General features: G+C 39.5%; 1 protein-coding gene across 1 annotated transcript in view; it reads right to left on the reverse strand.

The window, feature by feature from the left end:
* The window catches only part of LOC127196261 (tomoregulin-2), a 156,836-nt gene extending 134,163 nt beyond the window's left edge, over positions 1-22,673 (reverse strand). Inside the window, exon 1 of the mRNA XM_051153815.1 lies at positions 22,640-22,673. Within this exon, the coding sequence (XP_051009772.1) occupies positions 22,640-22,658 (19 nt within the window). The 5' untranslated portion in view covers positions 22,659-22,673. The remainder of the gene's footprint in view (positions 1-22,639) is intronic.
* Between the last annotated feature and the right edge of the window lie 274 nt (positions 22,674-22,947).

Genomic DNA, 22,947 nt, shown 5'->3' on the forward strand with positions numbered 1-22,947 from the left:
CATTCCCAGATTATCCTGTAATAAAGTAACGGTTTGCTTTGCTTAGCTCACAGGCTGGAGTGAGGATTAAACAGGAGAAATGTGCCAACGCTTTGCACCCTCTAACTTGCTCTGACACCCAATGTGTTAACATTCAGGAAGTGTTGAAGGTGAGGCAAAGTCATTCTCTCATTCCAAGTAAAGATTTTGGAGGAAGTCCAAATGGCTCAGCATCTTTCACATAAATTCTTGGACCGATGAGTAAACTTATTATGGTGCTGGATTAAATTTTTTGTGTGTGAAAAAAGTACAATTTTAAAGCAGCATGGGAAAAAATAGAGAAATAGAATTACTAAATTCATGGAGGAGGTCTTACAACAAAATATCTGAATTATGCTCCTTGGTTAAAGAAATACAAAGCCTGAGGAGGAGCCAGAGAAATGAAAAAAGAATCACTGATAGACACTCTGAACCCAAGCTCTTTATAGTGAAGTAGACCAGGGAGCAAAGATTAGACTAAAGAGATTTTTCTCTATTTTGCTATGGATGAAGACAAGAATGGGATCTAGAACATTCTCCACTTCTTTTAGAGCTTGCCCTCCTCAGGGATTTACTCTTCACGGTTAACCTGAAAATGTCATCATCTAACCTCTGAGTCTACAAGAAAGTTTCAGATAAAATTTATAAAGATAAAGGTTTCTTTAAGCATATAACTTATTTAGTATAAGTAGGCCAATGAAATAAAAGCATAATGGTAAAAAGCCAATTTTGAGAGGCCAGAGCATTTTATAAAGCTGGCAGCTACTGCAACAATTATTTTAAATTGACTGTAACATTTTCCAGCCTCCTTCTGCTATAATGATGGAGTCCTTGGGTTTTGAAAGTAAAATGACCCATACTCTAGGAACATTAGGGGCAGAATGCAGTGTTTATGATGAGGTTAAGTACTGGCCACATCCATGACCTCTGCTTATTTTATGTTGAGATATCATGCTTCCTTCTGACAATAGCTCCTCTGCTGTCTGCTCCAGTCATTTGAGTCCGCTAATCCCTCCTGTAATCTAGTTTACACATACCCCGTAACCATGGTGTGTAGTCTTGACTACTGGTCTACCTCTGAGAACTGGTAAGGACCTCTTTGATACTGCTTCCCTTTGGAAACAGCCAAGGGAGGCAGCCCCAGAACTAAAGACAAAAGTTCTCATATGCCTTAATTCAAATTAACATTTAACATACAGATAAATCCAATCAAGAAGAAAAACATATTCCTTAGTGTGTAATCCAGATGGTCAGATTTTTTTTTTTTTGAGGTCTGAAATAAAACATGGCAATCTAACTCAATCTGGAAAAATATAACATAAATTAACCCAACAAAATGGTCTGTAGACTTGAAAGAGCTAGAAGAGGTTAGAAAGGGACTGAGCTGATTGAACTTTTAGCCATTGACAGTGTCCTTAGCTCAGTGTAAAGCTGTAAAATGAAAAGAATAGTTGTAAAAAAGTATCTAGGTATTGAAAGGGCATGAATATTAGGAGGAAGGGTTTTTTGCTATGAGGTGACTAAGTCATCCAAAAAGAAGCCTACAAAGTTTATAAAACTGACAATGTTTTTGTTTTTTATAATCCTGAGACCAGCTTTGTAAATGTGGTATTTTTAAACAGGTTGCTTTCATTCCCGATCTTCGTCAAGATTTACAGACACTTCAAGATTGAACATTTACACGTAGTATACTATAAGATGATGAATTGGATCATTTTTCATATTTTTTTCTGGCATTAGAAAAGAGATATTTTTAAGTTTGGGGAAAATTGAACTTGTCATAACCCAGGTATAGCAGGGTAAGGCAATTAGGACTTATGTCTCATAGTTGTTTTAAAATTACAGAATTGAAGGACACATTTCAGGTATAAAATATGATATTCACTTGTGAGTGAATAAAACCACATTCATGTACATATTAAATGCAAGAAGCAGAAATCTGAAAGGTCAGAACACCTCTCCTATTGCACCTGTCCTATATGCTACCCTGACACAGCAAACAACAAAATAAAAAATATTCCCATAGAACTCAACTACTTTTTATATTTAAGATGATAACCACTGTTTAGAAGACAAAAAGGATCCCTAGCCAATATAGTGTATTGTTAATAGAAATGTGAACGGCATCTAAGAATACCAGTGTAGTTAAGATAGAAACTATTTGAGTTCACAGTGTCTGTTGCTTAAAGAATAACTTTTATACAAGAAGTTTCCCCAGCCAACAACTCTCCTTTCACCTCTAGCCAACGCTGGGCTCTTTCATGCCTTAGTTAAGCATATCACGCTCTCCAGGATGTACACCTGCTGACATCCCTGTCCACGAGTGCTGTCTCCTTCAAATTGTAATACAGCACAGTGGTGGCACCACAGGCAGCAAAAATGGTCTCACTATCTCTCTACTGCATATTAGGCTTAGTTTTCACTTAGTAGTTGTACTCTAAGATACTTTAAAAAATATTTTCATATTTATTTTATGTTATATGTAACATTATTTTGTTTGCATATGCATATATGCACCATGTGCATGCATGCGGATGTCAGAAGAAGGAATCAGAGCTACCAGAATTGGGGTTACAAATGGTTGTGAGTCACCATGGGAGTACTAGTAACTGACCCTGTGTCCTCTGCAAGAGTAAGTGCTCCTGACTGCAAACCCATGCCTCTCCTCTACACCAATTATCTATATTCTTGGAAATTATTATCTTTTCAGGGCTTGAGTGAGTTATCTGGTTTCCCCATTGTCCAATAAAATCTTAAGGATCAAATTCCACGTCCCTCCCTCTTTCATTTTCTTCTTCCTTCTATGTCTGTTGTGCTGGGGACTGAACCTAGAGTCTCACATACACTCGACCACTGAGCCACATCCCTAGGCCTCATTTGATCTCATATCTATCTTAGCACAAGGCTTAAGGGATAGCATGTAGGAGCACTACAGAGTGGAATTTCAGAATTTATGAGCTGTAAGATGAAGCACGCTTAGATGATTAAACTAAAATTGAGGGGTCTATGTCAGTGTGAGGGTAATGTTAAAAATGTAGCCCCAGAGGTCATTGCTAGAGTTGTCCTCTAACTGTCTACATATATGCATTTTCCAGATGTTCTGTGCAGAGTAGAACAGGGCAGACCTGGGCTATAGCATTTAATTGCAGCTTGCAGGCTTTACAAAACATTCTGTCCCTCCTTTGTTTTTTTTTTTTAATTTTTTATTATTAATTTATTCTTGTTACATCTCAATGGTTATCCCATCCCTTGTGTCTTCCCATTCTTCCCTCCCTCCCCTTTTTCCATTATTCCCCTCCCCTATGACTGTGACTGAGGGGGATTACCTCCCCTTGTATATGCTCATAGGGTATCAAGTCTCTTCTTGGCAACCTGCTGTCCTTCCTCTGAGTGCCACTAGGTCTCCCCCTCCAGGGGACATGGTCAACTGTGAGGCACCAGAGTACGTGAGAAAGTCATATCCCACTCTCCACTCAAGTGTGGAGACTATTAAAAACAAGGAATTCCCGAAATTTGTGGATAAATGGATTGAGCTAGAAATTATCATAATGAGTAGTTAACCCAGAAGCAGAAAGACTTAAATGGTATATACTCACTTATATCTGCATACTAGCCCAAGGGGCATGTCCCACCAAAGCCTTCACTTACCAGGAAACTGGGACAGAGGGGAGGACATCCTATTGGGACTCTAGATAAGAGAAGCATGGGAGAATGGCAAAGTAGAAGGATCCAGAGGGTCCTAGAAACCTACAAGTAGAACATTATGATAGGCAGATTTGGGCCCAGGGGTCCCGCTCAAACTAAGGCACCAGCCATGGACAATACAGGTGGTAAACTTTAAACCCCTACCCAGATCTGTCCCTCCTTTGTGAAGGTCACCTGACAGAGGCAAGAGAGGAGGACAAATCAGGAGGCGGAATCAGAGAATAGTAAAAAGTACCCATTGAAGAGAACTAGCCAGACTTTCTAATGTGTTGGTTGCACATATAAAGTCAATAATCAGTGACACATCTTTCCATGTCCCTGAGCGACCAGAATGGGCAAAGCCAGCTACTCTCACTTAGCATCTGGGGCTCCTGCAATGACCATATAATGAGAGTAAGGAATGAACGTTGGTTCTTCTAAGCCACTAGGTTTAGGTGGATGTTTGTGGCTATGGGACAACTTTGCATAAGCTAGAGCAACTTGAGTGTTAGAGGCAAAGTTTGAAAGGCATGGGCATACATTTTGCTCTCTTGTCACAATTTTACCAGCAACTCCGGTTTCCTCAGCTTCCAAAGTTAACTCTCCTTGAGAGGATATGGAAAGTTAGCCAGCTGTGACCACGCTGAGCAGAATGGCAGTGACACAAAGTCCAGTAGTTTATGAAGTACAGGGACAGGGAACATAAGCAAGTATGTCTGAAAAGGGAGTGGTCTGTGTCACATGTCGTGGCTCTGGTCTGTGGGAGGCTGAGATAGGAGAACCATCATGCATTTAAGCCATTTTCGGGTACAGTATGAAAGTCTGTCTAAAATAAAAAAGGAATAGAAAGTAGCTTATTGATTAATGGCATTGATAGTGGCTTCAAAACAACAATATGAAAGAAAAAGTCTTCTATTCTTGTCTAAGGATGGAATGCAGAAGTGGAGGAAGCTCCAGGAGGCATGTGGCACTCCTGTGGGGGCCAAAACCCAGGAAGAAATTGTGGAAACATTTAGAACATTTGACCCTACTTTTAAAAGATAGCTAATATTGCAAATTAACTACCATAAACTTAAAGAATGTACTAACATCTCATGCCCCTCAACAGGCCAATTTTATTTCTCCACAGTATACAGGGTTATGTCTTAAGATTCCTTCTTAAGAATCATTAGTATTTTGGAAGCTATGTTTACGTACATACTTTCAATGCTTTTAAAGACTTCATATAAAGTTCAGATTTAAGCTGAATCCAGGTATCCTCACTATAGATGGCTGTGAACTGTCATATGCTTGCTGGGAATTGAACTCAGGACCTCTGGAAGAGCAGTCAGTGCTCTTAGCCTCTGAGGCATCTCTCTGGCCCCACAGGTATCCTCAATTGGAAAAGTGTTTATTTTCCCCTATTTTGAAACACACCTTGCTTTCTCATCCAACTTATAACCATACAACATTCACACTTCTTCTCCAATGCTGCCTAGATTTCTTAACGCATATTCTTATTTTTAGATCATATAAGACGAGGAAGAAGTTTTCTCAGAAAAATATGGAGTGTGACTCTGTCTCTACGACTGAGTTTCTAACTCTGTGCTTCTGAAGAGGCATTCTGATGAAACTGTGTATTGCACCCATTTTCCATGGAAACCACCTCCGCTTAAGAGATACCTTCTGCCAACAAAGTCAGGGGCTCACTATGAAGAGGTCTCTGGCCTGTTTTGAATTCTGTGTCACAAGTTTGGGCTGTGTTTCCTTACAAGCGCTTCATCCATTCGCTGCTCCCACACTGCATGCCCAGATGTTCAGAAAGGAAGGGTGGTGGCCTAAAAAGAAACTCCAAACAAAACACTCACTCTTGATTTACTGAGAAGGGGTCATATGGCTGGAGTAGGGACCTATTTGTGTACTGATGGAGGGGTGCAAAAAATAGGGGGAAAGATTCATTCCGAGGAGACGTTACTTATTGGATAATAAGTGTTCTAAATACTGATCTCTATTTTGTACCAGCCACTCCTTGAGGAGGTCCAAGGCAAGGTGAGTAGACTATAAACAACTGTTTCCAAGTGCAACTGGCAGTAGATTGTATGAACTTGGTGGGTGGGAACACACAGCCAAAAGTCTCACTTAAATAGTATGTTTTTAAAAGTAGGTTTCGCATGAGTTCAAATGCAGCTGTGAAGGACTTCTATTTTTGTCTTTTTAGAAAAATTACTTTGATTTTTAACTCCTATTTCAAAACTTAAGACTATATATGATCAGGAGACTACATCCAGACTAGAAGTAAAATTCAGCCTTCAAACTTGAGCACAATTAAGAAGCCAGTTGCATTCTTGGTGCATAGAAATGTACATTTAAAAGCCTTTTCATTTGTTTAGCACATCTGTTAAATGATACAATATCCATACCTATGATTACTCCAGAGATCAAATTAAGAACCATTCCTCATTTGTTGGTTTGTCTCCAAGGAAAACACAAGAAAACAAATGCTGATCAAAAGATTAATGGGCTTCTCCATGTATAATACATTAACGACAGCTCAAACTTTGGGAAACAAAATGAAACAAAATCTCGAGTAAGGTGTTTTTAATAGATTCCTGTTAAATATTGCACAAGTTTTAGGTTTTTGTCACTGTGAATTTAAGCATTTGGATCTTTTCTGAATAACCCTACATCTATCTAAATAGAAGCATCATACACAAAACGTCCTGTATTACAGAATGTATGAAACCCTCAAGATTTAGGTGTTTTCTTAGCATTCAGCAACGTAACTTGCAAATGGGTCAGTACCTGAGAGGGTCATAAGAGATCAGTCATCAAATGCATCAACCGTTGAATGGTACTAGAGTGGGTACCCATAGTAACCTCATGCCTTTGCTTTCAGACATCAAATCTTTCTTCTGACGAGCCAGGGGAGAAGTGAGCATGCTTAGTCGTGTGTGTTGTGTTCACATGTGAGCATCGGCTTGCTTTACATTGCTTCTCATAATTCTAGGAAGGTTTGCGATCATCTTAGTCATGACCATGCACGTTTTAAGACTGCCACACTGAACAGGTAATGCATTTTAAAGGCTTGGCATTAGATGGATTTTATCTATAAATTTCTTGCAAGAGTATTATTGCAGCATAGAAAATGACTTTGGTGGGAGGATCTTAGCATAGTCCATAAATACATACTGAGTGATGACTCTAGTATCTTTAGTTATGTATCTCCACTGGTTAGTATTTAACAAAAAAACAGCCTTTTAACTTGCTATCATAAAATAAATCTCCTTAAAAATTAGATGTAAAATTCTCCATCTGGTCTGTGCTGTCCAATATGTAGGAGTCACAACAGACATGAACTAGGAGGGACATATCTAATAACATGGTTGTTGCCTTGCCCTGGCCAAGAAGACAGATGAGCTGGGAGCTGCTGTATTCAATGTGGTGGCTGTCCCACATTGCCATCAGACGAGTTACTCCATCAGTCTCCCTCCTGTTGTGTGAGGCAAACAAAGACCACAACAGTATTCATGAATGAGCCTGCACACGTACATTAGAATGGGTCCTTAAGTCCATGAAAAACAAGAGATGGCGGGATGGGCATTTTTGTCTTCCCACAAAGTGGAAAGAATACTGCATCATGATTATTTTATGTGATGTGATTATGTATCTATTTTGCCTGTATTGCTCTTGATTAATAAATTAACAAGACAGGAATGCTCAATAAAACACACATTTGAACCATATATCAAGAGCTTGAACACTGCTCTCCCTCAGTATCTCCCTAAATATCATGATAATGAGCATCAACATTATTGTGGCTTGGAGCATAACAGATTAGAAAGAGAGCAGTAAGCACAGGAGAATGGATATGGCTGCAGTGCACACCTTCTGTTCCTCTGTCCAGGTCTCTGAAAGCTCCACCAGCAATTCTATTCACCGTCTGGCTTAGCATGCATACCTCATCAGCTGAGGTTAATTACTGTGCTTAGACTACAGCACTATTAATATACAAACTGTGTACATGTTTGCAAGATGCTTTCTTTGCTCAGGAGCTGACTTCTTCCACACGTAAGCTGAGCGGTGTGAGCTTAAATGAAGTCAACACAGGAGCCCAGGACACATTTCATGTTGAGCAGCTAAAAACTTCTTCCAGAAGAATTACCTTCTAAAGTTACATCCAAGAGCCTCTCATTACGTGCAGTTGTGAAAGAGATTAAAGCGACATGTAGGCACATGGAGGTTTAATTATGTGTGCACATCTAGGAGTGATATGCCCGGGGTCTGCCATTACCTTGATATTTGGGCAATAAGTGGATATCTGAACAAATAAGAGACTTCAGCCTTTGCAGCTGTCACTAACATATTTCACTCTAATTGCAAAATATTTATTTTGAACACCAGAATGCACACTTAGAAAGTTAACCTTAGCTGGAGACAAGACTCTCACTTGCTGACTTTTGCAAATTAACTGGAGTCATGTGAGAGAGAATGAGGATAATATTTATGCTTTTTTTTTTCCTGAGAAGAGAAAGAAGGAAGTAATAAAAGAAAAAAAGGAAAGAAAACCAAAGGGAATCAAAGGACAAACAAGGAGGAAGTGGGTAACAAGCCACTTCCTATAGATAAGAACTTCTCTGTGGACAAGAACCATTATGTCTTACTGGTGTCTTAGAATTCACATTGGGCATAGCACACAGAATTCAGGGTATAGTTATTGAATAAAAAGAAAGAATAAAATCACCCCAAATAGTTATGGTGTATATGTGTTTATGAAATATACATTGTGTTGCTATATCTGAAAAGCCAATGAGTCCCCCCATACTTTTCCTTCTCTTCTGCTATTATTGGAAGGTTTTGAATTCATCACATTATTGATATGGGAGTCTGTACAAGTAAAGAAAGTTCTCTAAATATTTACCTTCTAAAAAAATACAATGCCATTAAAAATCATAATAAAACTTTAATCCAGTGAGCTAGCGCAACCTCTGAACATAGCCTTTCCTTTTTATCAACATTTACTGAACATTGCCTGTTAGAGAAGGTAAGGAAGTTGCATGACAAGTCCCCGATGTGACATACCTTATACTGTAGTGGGAAAACATTTTAACCGTATTTGAATACATTAAACCTATGCACTGTGTACTCTTCCACAATCAGCAATTCTCATTTATTTATTTAGATTAAGTCAGTTCTCACACTCCTCCCACTACCACCACCAAAGCTGAAAGTGATGGGAGACAGAAGTTGAAGGGAATGCCATTGCATTCCTGGAGCCCGGGGTTGGGTGCTCCATCACAAATGTGAGCAGGAAGTGAGCCAGAGGTCTGCAGAGAAAGCAGCAAGGTGTGCAATTAGGTGGCAGCAACAATCAGCCTAAGCTTGGGTGTTCTGTCTGCACATCACCTACTGCATGTCTTCAAATGCAGCAATCTGAGGTTCCGCTTGACCCTCTTACTGCTCTCTGCATTTCCTTTTCTTTTAAGGAAGATTATGGCATCAGAAGATGATAACTAAATGGTAATGTGTCATTGTCCTGATGAGTAAGGTTACAATGCTTGAGACAGAAAGAAACATGTGAGAGGCAGCTGGATGGCAGATCAAAGGCATTTCCCGATCAGAAGGTGAAGAAATAGCAGTCGCGCGTTTCAGCAAACGCACTTAGGAAACCAGAGGAGCTTCTTAGGCATTTATTATAAGCCAATTCAAACCTTTAGGGTTATTGGAGATTTTGTGAAAAGCACCTCTTAACTGACCAACTGTCAATTAGCAAAGGAGGAAATGCCTCAAGTTCTCCATTATGACGATGATCAAATAAACGGGCTTTGATTACTATAATAATAGCGCTACAATGTATAAAAATCATCAGTTTTAGATATGAAAAGATTCATAACTCATGATCATCTGTAAAATCTACCATAGACTCCAATGCTCAGAGACTCCAATTTATGTTTCTTCCTCCAACTTTTCAGGTGGTGTATTATAGCAAGTAACAATTACCATTATAGTTTGATCGTGCTAACCTAATTTTCTGGATGACTTACCAACCTTCCAAGGATGCCTTTCTTCTAATATCTGATCATTATATCAAGCAATAATTAGGCTGAGAAGATATAGGACTTGTAGCACATGTTTTGCTTCATTTCTAAAGTTTGATTACATTCATGTGTGCACACATGAATAAACGTATGTATTTTACATGAATTATACATGTAAATTCTCATATGTGCGTGTCTGTGCATGTGCCTCTCTGTTTTTTTATGTGCTTTAGCAATATACATGCTTCCAAACATTATTTAATTATTTTTGTACCAAATCAGCCCCCTCAACATTTCAAGACACGCATAGTTAAAAGTCAGAATGTCTGTCTAAAATTGATCGTCTTCTTTTTCACCAGACCCAAGCCCTTTAAAATGACCATTCAAAGTCCTGTCCATACATCATTGAGAAGTAGTGGGTCCTGGGACACATCTGAGCAGGCACTACCCTTTATTTGTCCCTTTATTTGAGTAGTCACCTAATTCTTCCAGGCTTAATTGTATCCTGTGAAAAAGTCAGCATAACACATATTGAGGGATTCACAAGATTAGATGTAACACATGAGATGATCCTGCCTTTAACATGATTGGGTCTCAAGTGGGAGAGATGATGTTTTTTTTATCCTTCTAGGGAATGGGTGTAAGTCAATCATGCTCTCCTTTTGGGGAAAAAACATAGGAACTCTTAGGGTTTATGTGGCCAAGCTGTACAACAGGTTCACAAATCATGCCACGTGGCAGGTCCACATGGGAGGTTTTATTGAGGAGGGGTTACAGATACTTTTTCTGGGGATTATGAGAAGAGAAATGGCAGAGGGGAACAAGCCCCCTTATAAGGTAATTCAGCACATGCACAGAAAGAGTACATGTGGCTTAGGGTACATCTGCATCTTGGCAGTTGGTGATGATGCGTCCTGCTGTCTCTGAGTTCTTCTGGGTGGCAGCAGAGATGCCTGCTGTTCTGCTTGTCACCAGGTCCCCTGGGGCAGCCACAACAGTGCCTGATTATTAACAGGCCCTATCCCACTGAGCTGTACCCAGTTCCTGATTTCTTTATACTTGAACCCAATTTTGTGCTATTTCATTATAATTAGTCCTAGTTATTGGATTCCAACAACACTAGAGAGTAAGAAGTTAAACACGGCACTGAAGAAGTATTGCAGATGTGCCCGATGACATAGGTCAAGAGAGTTGTTGGGGGATGGTCCTGCGCACTGTGTATTCAGATGCTGATTTCTGTGTCCTGCGATCAGGATGCAGTCCAGATATGGGCATTGTCATGATCATTGAAGAGTCTCCTGTATCACTGTTGTGTAAATAGTGCTCCCTAATTTTCTGATTGGTTAATAAAAAGCTGAACAGTCAATGACTGAGCAGAGGAGATAGGAAGGTTAGGCTTCAATCCCAGTGAGGGGCAGAAAGATAGAACGAGAAGGAGAAAGAGGGAAGAGGGAGAGAAGGCGCCATGAGAAGGGAGAGAAGTTCACCACAAGGCAAAGATGGAACAGAAACAATCAAGGTGAGATCACAAGTAACAAACACATGGCTGGGAAGTAGTCAGATTAGCATAATTGGGTTACAGTAGATGAATATCTGCCCAGTTGTAGTGCTTAAAGCTTGTTGAATAATTCTAATAGGTCTCTGTGTCAATTATTTGAGGGCTAGGGCAAGTATTAGAAAAAGCCCCTACTAATACCAACTAATTCAATAGAGAGGAATAGAGTTTAACCCTGCTGATTTTTCTGTGTTACCAAGCGTTTGTGTAGACTTAGAAAAAAAGACCTTCATTTGATCTTTCTCAATATTTTAGTGAATAAATCATATTTGGAAGAGTATCAGTTTATGAATAAAGATAATAAGTAAATATTTTATATATAAAGGAGAGAAAGCTCAGGTCTGAAAATGGTATACTGATTTTTTAAAAAACTGAATAAGTATACTGCTCATCTCCTGGCAGTCCTCTGGACTGATTTAGCAGGATTTAGCCAGTGACTGAATCAGTTCTCCACATTCTATGCACACATTGGCCATATCTCTAAAATACCCATTCTTTATTGTGTGGTATGGCAGTGCTGGAGGGATCCATATCAGATCTCAGTTTCCCAATTTAAGAAGCTGTCTTTTAATTGCCAAATTGGCAGTTATTCATTGGTAGTTATTGCCAATGCCATCAGGCTCACATCAACTTTCAAGCACAAGCCCCAATCCTTTCTGGCAGCACAGCCAAAGGCTGAGCACTGCAGAGCTGTGGGGCACAGCCACGTCTGGCCAACCCAAGCTTTTCCCAGTGGGCATTAGTGCTGAAGACACTCAATTCCCCGACCTTTGCGATTTCAAACTCAGATTTGCTCAGTATCCATCCACTGTCTTTCTTCGTTTTCACAAGTATCAACTATGCATCATGGTTGGAAGCCTAGGATATTCCTAGCCCAGGTCTACGTTCTTTCTGCCTTGTCTTCCACTCCTCGAACATACCTTTGTTCTTGTACATTTTTATCAATGTATATTATCTACAGTAATCAAGTCACATGTATAACAACATAAAACCTACCCAAAGTCCTCAACTCACACATACAGCAATGTTAAGACCAAACAATACAAAAATACTGGATTTGAGTTGATCACGTTTGGGACAAAGCTGTGTATCTGTCTTTCATACCTGGACTGACTCCTGATAGAGGCAAGAACTGCATCTTCTAAGCCCCTTTATCTTTCTGCTATAGTATAAGACTGTACCTAAAATGTTGCAAATGAATAAAAGATTGAGGACTAAAATTTACCTATCACAGTTGTATCTTTAAACTTCAAGCACCTTTTCAAAAATAAATTCCTCATGTGTTTATTAGCTTTATAAAGACCTAACACATTCCTCAATACTTTGTCAGCCTCGAAATGAGCTAATGATTATTTTGAATGCATCACGTATCGATACTGACTAGGATGATGTTTAAAATCAACTATTGTGATGATATAAAGGGCATTAACTCCTCTTATAAAAGAGTTTATTGTTATTCTCAGAGCTGGCTTTTGTCTTACGCAAACATATGATAATAGCAGTGGCAGAGGAGAGACTGCAGAAACAAAATTCCACAAATGGCTAAACAACAGACTTTTCTCTAGCATTTACTGTGAATTAGAATATATTAACTCACATCGATTAGACCACATTATGACAAATTGATTATCCTCTTGTCCTTGTGTTAGTCACCTAGGAGCTGATATGGCCCACATCTCCTGAACACTTTTGTAAATCATATATCACTACAGCAGGCTCAAAATAATTTGGAATTTCTAGGTTCATTGCAGCTGCACAGATTTAAAATACAGCAATTTAAAATGGTGGGCTTTAATGTACTTTGACTCTCTTGTTTCCCTTCAATAAAGACTTGAACCCTATAATTTCCCTGACAAATCCAATGTGTACTCATTAGGGCTCTGTGTCATACATCCAAAAGCATTTTCCAAACTCCCCTCTTCTGTTCTTTATTGTATAAAATGTTTTGTAAAATACTGAAGTTCAGGAAGTATCTAAAAAACTCTTGACAAAGAATTGCCATTTATAATTTGTGTTCACTGAACAAAAGTATTTTAAAGTTCTCATCCATTGAGTGCATATTTAGGAAGATAAAATGTGAATATTACAGGAACAGAAATTCGTTATGACAGTGAAGAAAGAAGGACTACCTTGGGGTTGGTATTTTAAGATGTAATGGTGGGGTCTCCAAAATGCAGATAAATAACAGAAAGAGCAAAGTGATACTTCTGTTTTTTTTAGTGGCAGTTTCCTGTACAGCTTTACTCATATTCACAGGAAGGACATAACACTTCATCATTTAGCCTAAAAGTCGGCTCTGAAGGCAGAGACGCTTGTGTACTTTAGAATCAAGCCAGAAAACATAGGGCATAACAGATATTTCATCCTGAAGTAGTTTGAGGTTTGTTTGTTTCACTCTAGATAGGCACAAGATGGGACTCATTTCCTTCCAGCCTTATTAATTCTCATTTAAGTAAGAAAAAACAATCAGATGAGGGATATGACAATTTATTAAATTCACATCCCTAAAATTTAATTTCTACCAAGCTAACTGTGATAGAATACCAGACTTTTCAAAGAATCAAGGAGTTAAGACTGTTGCAAAAACAAAAAAAAAAAACCAAAAAAACAAAAAAACAAAACAAAAAAACAAATGCCAAGAGGCCCTGAGTGATGCTAAACATACCTCAGTGTCAGGGCAGCTCCAGTGCTTTCAACCAGCTCAGTTGCTTCTACTTGTCTACCCAGGGCAGGTTATATGAAAAACACACAACCAAGAAAATATTGAGTCCTCTGCCAGAGCTTTAAGATACATTTTTCTAAGTATAAAAAGCAAGGGTGGGCCACTGCAGTTTTAACCTGTATAATTTGTATTTGAAGGTGCTGCTTTTCCTTGAAATTCTACAAGGAAAAACTCTAGAAAAATTTTTATACATTTTTCTTCTGTTTGTTTGTTTTGTCAAATTCTGATGGATTTTTTTTGTTTTATCTTATTATATTATTTTATTATTGGTCCTTAGACACCTGTTCTGTTTGTTTGTTTTAAATATTTATTTATTTATCATTATGTATATAGTGCTCTGTCTGCATATACATCTGCAGACGCGCTCTTGATCACTGAGCCATCTCGCCAGCCTTTGTTTGTTTGTTAAATCCCAATGCGAGAAACAAGAGCATGGATCTGAATGGGAAGTGGGAAGGAACTGGGAGGAGTTGAGGGGGTGGAAACCTATTTTATATGGGGAAATCTGTTTTCAATAACAAGAAAAAAACTTCCGTTTTATTTTTATTATGTACATATGAGTGTATTTGTGTGTGGGTCTGCATAGGTGAGTGCAGGTGTCGGCAGAGTTTAGAAGAGCATTGCAACCCTTAGAGCTGGGGCTGCAGGTAGTTGGGAGCAGCCTAGAAGGGTGCAGGGAACTGACCTCAGGTCCCCTGGAAGAGCAGCACACCCACTTAACAACGGAGCTGTTGGTCCAACCCAGAGTTTGAAACTCCTAATTCTTCCTTACTGCCTTTCCCTCCCCTACGCCAGACACTGCTACTTCAGAGTAGAATTCCATTCCGCTAAGACCATGGGTGGCTTCAGAGTCCTATCAGCATAGTGCCCCTGTGGCCACAGCTGAGTAGGAAGCATTAGTATGATACATATATGATATATATACACATATATACATATACATGTATATATATGTATATATATGTGTGTGTGTATATATATATATATATATATATATATATATATATATATATATATATATATATATATATATGTTCTTCTACCTGTCTCCTTTCACCTATGATTTTCTAAAACAATCACCCAGTGTTCCTTGTTACCAAAACCAAACGAAGAGGCAACCCCACTGCAACTGTGTGAACCTTTTATCATTTGTTAACTTATTTTCCCTTTCAGCTCCTTCTTAGGCATCAGGCTGTTACCAGGCATGTGGAATCTCTTTAGGAGAAACACCGTGCTGCACACACAAAAAAAATCTTTGCAACATATACTCTGGAATAAATTTTTAAATCAAACCTATAATTGCTTGATTGCTTACTAGGATTTCATAGGGGAAGAACCTTCCAGAGAGTTAGATTTGGTTCAAGTTCACTCCTTTTGTTATTTATATTGGTGTGCTGACCCAGATATCTCTAATGCCCCAATTTTATCCAATCGATAAGTGACATAGCTAATTTTCAACCATGAAATATGTTTTCAATTAAAGAAAAAAGGATATTGAACACTAGAAAGCTAAATAGAGCATTTTATCTCACAAGTTACACTTCCTATATTTTGAAACATATCCATAGTAAAGAACATTTTGGATTGGTAACTATTTTCGGGAGTGAAGTCTCACATGGTTTCTCTGCACTCTTCTCTAATATTGGGGATGTTCTGGAAACCTACAACATTTGTAGGTTTCTTTTTTGTTATTATTTGAAGCTTTAAAAATTGTGTGTGTGTGTGTGTGTGTGTGTGTGTGTGTGTGTGTGTGTGTGTTTGTGTGTGTTACACGTGTACCAGGGCAAGTATGTGTAGGTCATCGGGCAATCTGAGGTTTGGGTCTCTTCCTCAGGTTGTCAGGCTTGACAATAAGCACTGCTCCCCAATGGCCCCTAGAATGTTTTCCTTAAGGACACACAAATCTCTCACAGACACAGTATATGTTGAATTCGTTTACATGCAACTGAGTCCTGGTGTTGCTTTCTTATCCAGTGGTAAACATCACGGTCTTCTTTCAAGCATGCTGCAAGTTCATTTAGCACAGTGGCCGGCAGTCTGGGACCAGGATATCAATTCTGTGTATGTGGTTTGAGGAAAGACTGGGGTCAAGATCTCCAAAAAGATGGTACTAAATCTCCAAGGATTCCTGCTTGTGCGGAAACATTAAGACGGACAGTAACCGTATTGGCACTCACTTCTGGAAGGGGAAGGCAGATGTTGATCAGGAATATGCCCATTTCTGGCATTCAGCAATTACAAATGCTTGATGAAGTGAACTGGGTTGAACTTTTTTGCTATTATTAATTTAGCTTGCATATGGAAAAAAGTTATTGCAAAGTCAAGTGCTAGAGAAATTCCACACAGTGGTTCCCCACATGCACTATTCAGAGATCGGCTTTCCAGCATGAGGAGCCACAACATGATCAGGACTCACTCCACCAACGTGCATGGTTCCACAGAGCCTCATTGTGTGTTGATGGCTCACATTTCATTTACTAAATCGTGAACATTCACATCTGGAATATCTACCCTGTTTATAAAGTTATTGGCGTTCTCTTTGACTTAAGGTTCAACTCAAGCAACTACAGAGTTAAAGGGTGTAGGGCCTACAAAGTGGCCCAGGGCAAAGATCCTTGTTTCCAAGCCTGAGGACCTGAGCCAGTAACTGGTGGAAAGAAAGAACCAATCCCTGGTACTGGTCTTCTGGCCTCCACACATGCGGCTCAGGGACGTGTGAGGATATACGTGTGTGTGTGTGTGTACACTTGTACATACACATGCACACAATAAATAAATAAATGAAAAAATTGCATAAGTGAAGGCTTAATAAAAGAAGTTAATTTCTTCCTTTGATGCTTTCTTTATGCCGGGGATGGGCCTAAGTTGTTTCAAGAATGCTCTCATTCCTACCACTGTCGGACCATTGCTGTCCTGAACTGCACTTTCTGTGCCTCCGTTAGTTAGTTTTTTCTACAGCTTTCAACTTAATAAAAGGATTGATCGTAGTAGCTATGCTTATCCCCCCGGCACACCAAACATGTCACAGTGAGGTTATATTGTTGAGAGAGGTTCAGGTGTGATAAGCACAGGAGTCCATTGTTACCCTATTCCATACCTCAGCTCTGACCTAGAAGATTCCTGTTTTTCTCTGATATGAATTTCTTATTTAAATGAGAGTAAATTTTACTGTGGTGTCCCTTGATTGGCAGTTACTTCCTTATCCACTGATGCAAGCATTAGTCCATCTTTATACTTATTTCAGTATATGTCTTATTCCATAATCAGATGATAACTTTTATTACATGAAAGGTCAACCCTGATAGTCTGTACTAGGTAGATACCTACACAACAATTTCCCTAAAGCTCTTTGGTAATGCTGGTACCCCAAAGTGAAGTTCCGTACTTTTAAAACTAGAGCCAGTTGCCACCAGAGAGGCTTCCTCTGGCAGCTGATGGGAGCAGATGAACAGATTCAATAAAGAATCTCTCTCTGAATCCCGCAGAAGAGGTGGGGGAAGCATTGTAGGAGCCAGAGGTGTCAAGGACATCACAACACTCCCACAGAATCCTGTAAACAGGCCACATAGGGGCTCACATAGACTGAGACGGCAATCCCGGCCTACTTTGGTCTGTGCTAGGTCATCTTCATATATACTGTGTTGTTTAGCTTGGGGATTTTGTGGAACTCCTAAACTGTGGGAATGGGGGTATCTATGACTCTTTTCCTTCTCTCAGGACATTTTTCCTCTTACTGGGGTGCATCGTTCAGCCTTGATATGAGGATTTATGCCTAGTCTTCTTGCTATACCGTATTTGGTTCATATTATTGGGCGTCCCGTATTGTCATTTAATGTGTTATTTAATCAGAAAATGAGATACCACCAATAAAGTGAATTGATACATGCCTCATAATGATGGAGGAATTTTAAAAAAGAGAGTGTGCATCTACCATACCTTGATTTTTATTTAGTTTTACATTAACTCTATATCTGGAGGAAGTTTTTCAGGTTTTTGTCACTGTATCCAGGCATTTTTTTTTAGCTGTCTTGCTTTATAGGATGCTAAAAATGCGACTGCAGCTATTCTGAACCATAATCCTGCCTGGGTCTCCTTTAAATATTTTAAAGTGAAAACAGAAGTAAAAGCTCTTTTAGGTCGAACTATCATCCAATACAAGTAAAGGTTTAGCTTCTTTTCTCGTCTCCTTCTGAGGAACGAAATCTGTATTCCGGATATGAAGCTCCTTCTGAAGTGCTTGGAGAATCAGAGAAAATGGGCCATTTTCATTTTAATGAATCATGCTGGAGAATAAATTTACATGATGTTAATAGTGAGACCTGGAGGATGGTATGTTATAATGCTCATAATAAAGGATTTAGGAACCATGACAGTTCTGGGCTATGAATTCTGGTAAGCCACTCATGTGTGACTTTGGATAAGTTACTTGAGAGGTGGCGCATGCTGAACCCAGCTCTGTGAGGCCAGAAGAAGATAAACAGGCACCGCGCTTTGTTCCCCTTATGCTCCTTCGAACTTTGTGCACAGAAACCATCTGCACATCCTCGGGGACCATTCCTTGTGGGCTGTGCTCCTTAAATGCAGCTGACAGTAGTAAGTGAAAGGCTTTGCTCCAAGGTGGTGGAGTGCAAGCTCACTGCAGCAGCCTCACGAGGAGGTAGAAGGCAAACCATGCCACAGTGAGGTTGACTCCTTGTCTTCCGGCTTCTCACCTGTGGAATCTACAGTAGATTGTACATAATAACATGAAGAGGAAATCCACGTGTACAGAGACCAACGGAAAGTGAACTCACAGAAGGAGAAAGAAGGACACAGAGTCCACAGACAAGTTGAATTACAGAAGTGAAGCAAACAAAGACACGGATGTGTTCACTGGGCTCTTCAGAGCAGACAACCACCATCATTACCTGCACTGGCTCCCAAAGCCCCTAGTGCCCCCAGGCAGCTCTGTGCTTCATAGGGTTTACTTGTATGGAGAGCATCCGTTTCCTAAGTGTGACAGATGCAGGGATGCCTAAAATGGCTGCCGTGTTAAGAAGATTGTCTTATCTTATTGTGAATCTTTTCATCATAGGAAAACGTGGAAAGTCATACAGTACTGCAGACCATTGAAAATACCAAAGGACTTACAGATAACATAATAAATTTGGTATTTTTGTTAAATATCCATCTTTGGCTAATAATAATAATAATAATAATAATAATAATAATAATAAATCAGAAAAAGGAATTTATGAGGGTATAGGAAACACTGATAATTATCCACAGAGAGAAGACATTAAAGGTTCCAGCATATTTACTCAGTTCTTTATTCAACTTGGTATTTAACACCAAACATGGTAGCTGCAAGAAAGGATATGCAACAACCCAGACCAAAACAGCTTAATCCTGTCTGATCCCCCATGCTGAGGTTGTGGAGGTTGCAAGGGAAAAAGAAATGAAACACAGATTAAGATGGAGAGAGAACTCTGTGGAACCAATACTGGTTCCATGTGGTCATGGACCAGGTCGACTCAGGAAGACAAATCTCAGAGTTCTCACATGCAGAATCCAAACATTTAAAACAAGGAAAGGAGAAAGAAAGGAGACTACAGGGGGTGAGGATTAGCAGGGAAGATTGGATGGGGATGAACATGACCAAAGTACATGCATACGTAGATGAAAATGGTAACAAACCCGGTATTTTACACAGTTAACATATATGAATGATATGCTGAAGTGTGTGGATGCTTTTACCCATGTACTGAGTTCCAAAGCTGAATGAGCAGTCACCTTAGGGACAAAATTTACAGGCGCAGAAATATCTGTGGGGCTACAGTTTAGAGACAGCCCATCAAATCTTTGTTTGTTTAATAAACCTAAGGCTCAGTGCCAAATTGGTTAAATGTAGCATGGCCGAGTTCACTCAAGCGTGATACCACAGTGAAATTAAAGAAGAAACAGAAAAGGGAATTGATCCAGTAAAAATAGCTACAATAAAAGGCACCAGATCATATTAGAAACTTTTCTATATTTGATGTACAATATGGATGATGCTCTCACAAATACAGTTTTTGAGAAGTTATTTATGTCTTCCCGGCTGACTCTGATCACTGTATTGTGTCTGTTGACTTCCTGTGTTAATATCTGTATCAATAAAGCCTTATTTTAAATTATTCATATTTCCACAATATGTTTCATCTATATGTTTGAATACAATGAAGAAATTCTTGTTTGTTAAGCCAAGAGCAAATTTACTTCCAGGGAATTAGAGCTGAGTGGCATTGTTTACCTCAGCTCGTTCCTGTTCCCCACTTGAGCCAGGCCTGATTTAGAAAAGACAGACTCTAGTGTGTTTCCTTTCCTCTGGCATCTTGATTCACTGAGGAACTAAGCAATTCAGCATCAGGTTTCCTGTCTAGGGTTCAACAATGAGAAAACTGCTCCCTGTGGGGAATCTGGAAGGCAATGGAGTTGTAAGAATACCAGTCCTATCACTTCATGAAATTTGCCATTGCTCAACACCAATAGGACATTTACCCCATAAACATTAAAGGGGCCTAAATTGTCCCTGTGGATAGGAGGGGACTAAATCCACGCACAAACTCGAGGGCTGGTGAAAGAGTCATGAATAGGAGCCTCACAACTCTGTGGACACTGACAATTTATCGACATATCTTGCATAGACTTTAAAATATGAGGCAACTTGAATTAACTCCTGGAATCCCTGTGTGGTCCTAGATCAGGATGACTGAATTTACAAAAACGAGGGGTCCCATCTAATCTGATTAACAGAATCAGTGAGTGACATACGACCCAGGGGAGTTGACACTGATAACTTTACAGATTTCCCTGGAACTGGTAAGACCTGCACCAGCTGCCCTGAAGGCAACACACAGGCAGCGTGCAATGCAAAACTGTACCAGTTACCATACTATCTGAGAGAAAACAGCTATGTGCCTCTAATCTCTAGGTAAGCTCATGTAGTTAAGCCTGATCAGTGTCTATACTATATGTCTAGTCCTTGTACCTTTTAGTCTTCTGTTCCCAAATTTCTTACCATCTCTGAATGTGCAAAGCTGACCACACACATTTCAAATATCACTTGGAAAATTCTTTGTTTGTGGCCTTGCAACTGTACTTGCTTTTTCTTCCAGAAGCCTTTCTTTTCTGAAGTCAGAGTCACCTCATCAACCCTTTACCCAGGCTATAAACCATGTCTGCTCTGGTTACAGAATTAATTATGGTGCTGTGACTGCCTAACGGTCAGTGAACTCAGCCTACGCCATGGCTGTAGCTCTTAATCGACTTGCCATACTAGGCGCCTAGTAGATCTTTTTAAAATGAATACATGCATTAAAAACGGCGACAAATATGACAAGTGGGGCTACAGCAGCCTTCTGCTCTGATTTCTCACTGTATGTAGGGTATTGAGATATGGTCGCCTCTCCCTGGGCTCCAGCACCATGTTTCCTAACCTCCTTTCCTCTTCTGTTTAAATCCCTTGGGCTCAGGTACAGTCTGTCTCCCCAGCCCCACCCATGCATCTCCTACTTGACCTAGTTACTTTGGAAGAAGAATTAGGTAAGTAGCCTAGGGAGCAGCAATCTCCGTCTTTTTTCTCCCAAAAGTAAGCTTAACTGTTTCCTCTATGTGGAAAAGAATTCTGATCTTGAAATCCTTTGAGAACTCCAAAGAAGGCAAGGTCTATAGAAACAGTGTCTCCTCTCTGGACAAGGCCCCAGTTCAGGCCACTAAGGGAAGATCTGCTCTTAGAGTTGCCTTTGCCATCCCCTTTCCTTTACTCTGACCTAGATGTTGCAAACTACCTTCCGGGAGAACAACATCTTCAACTTGCAACTACGTCCTGTGTCCCAGAGCTGGCCTTGCAGACGGAACACAGGCATGAGTGTGCACGGCTGAGACTGAATTCAAGCTGTCCTTTCTCTAAGCTGTAGGACTCGGTCTAACTGCGTCCACATTTTCATCTCATCTGTAAGGGGGATAATAATATCTACGCCACAGTGTTACTGGGAGCTTTGAATAAGAAGAGCAGTAAGTCAAATGCCAATTGCTTATGGCATGAGCACAAGAAAGCTTAAAAAACTGGTCACTGGTTTCCCTTATAACCAAATTCTTTTCTTCTTCTGTGAGTTGATGGCCTAGCACAACCTGTGTCCATTTGTTCTCGCCTTGAGAAAACTTTAAATCCATCAATTAACATTGAAATTGATCTATGTCTTTTTCTGTAACAACACAGAAATTTGAAACAGTGTGTGATAGTTTGTATTCTCTCTTGTTGTTTCTGTGTGATAAACTTGATTGCCACAACTCTATGGACAAGGTCCTCCTGTACACTGAAGACTTAGTACTCACATACAAAAAGTAAACAGTAAGAACCTATTGACTCAACAATTGAAGGAAATACTGAAAAAGAAAAATTGTACATTCCTTATTGGAATGACTAAGCTTTCCCAGAATTGTTCATAACTGTTCCTGAGTACTAATTTTAATTGTGGAAAAAATGTTGAGAGACCATTCATAAAGTTTCTGGCATTGTGATGTATCTTTAGTCTTTTGCTGTGAAATATCATCATAGCCAAATGCAGTGATATAATAGAATGCAATCTATTATCATAACAAGTTGCTGGGATTCAAATCACTCACCATGGCAGTTTCTTGTCATCTTGCCATGCCCAGGCTCTCCCTCTACAATGTTAGACATAAGCTAATTTACATGTTTTCTCTGTAAAGGAGAATCAAAGAAGTCTGATCATTGACGTAGGAATATTCGGAATAGCTCAAAATTGATGCATCATGTTTGCCTATTACATGCAGGATGCAAGTGAGATGGAGGCATTTGCATATTAATCTATTACAGTTTTAATCAGTTCTGAAAATGCCCTTTTCCAAAGCTTAGATGCCACAGGTAGTTAAGCACCTAAACTACAAATTGGCTGGAGCAGCTATGATGG

This window comes from Acomys russatus, chromosome 12, assembly GCF_903995435.1.
Source record: "Acomys russatus chromosome 12, mAcoRus1.1, whole genome shotgun sequence".
Taxonomy (NCBI): domain Eukaryota; kingdom Metazoa; phylum Chordata; class Mammalia; order Rodentia; family Muridae; genus Acomys; species Acomys russatus.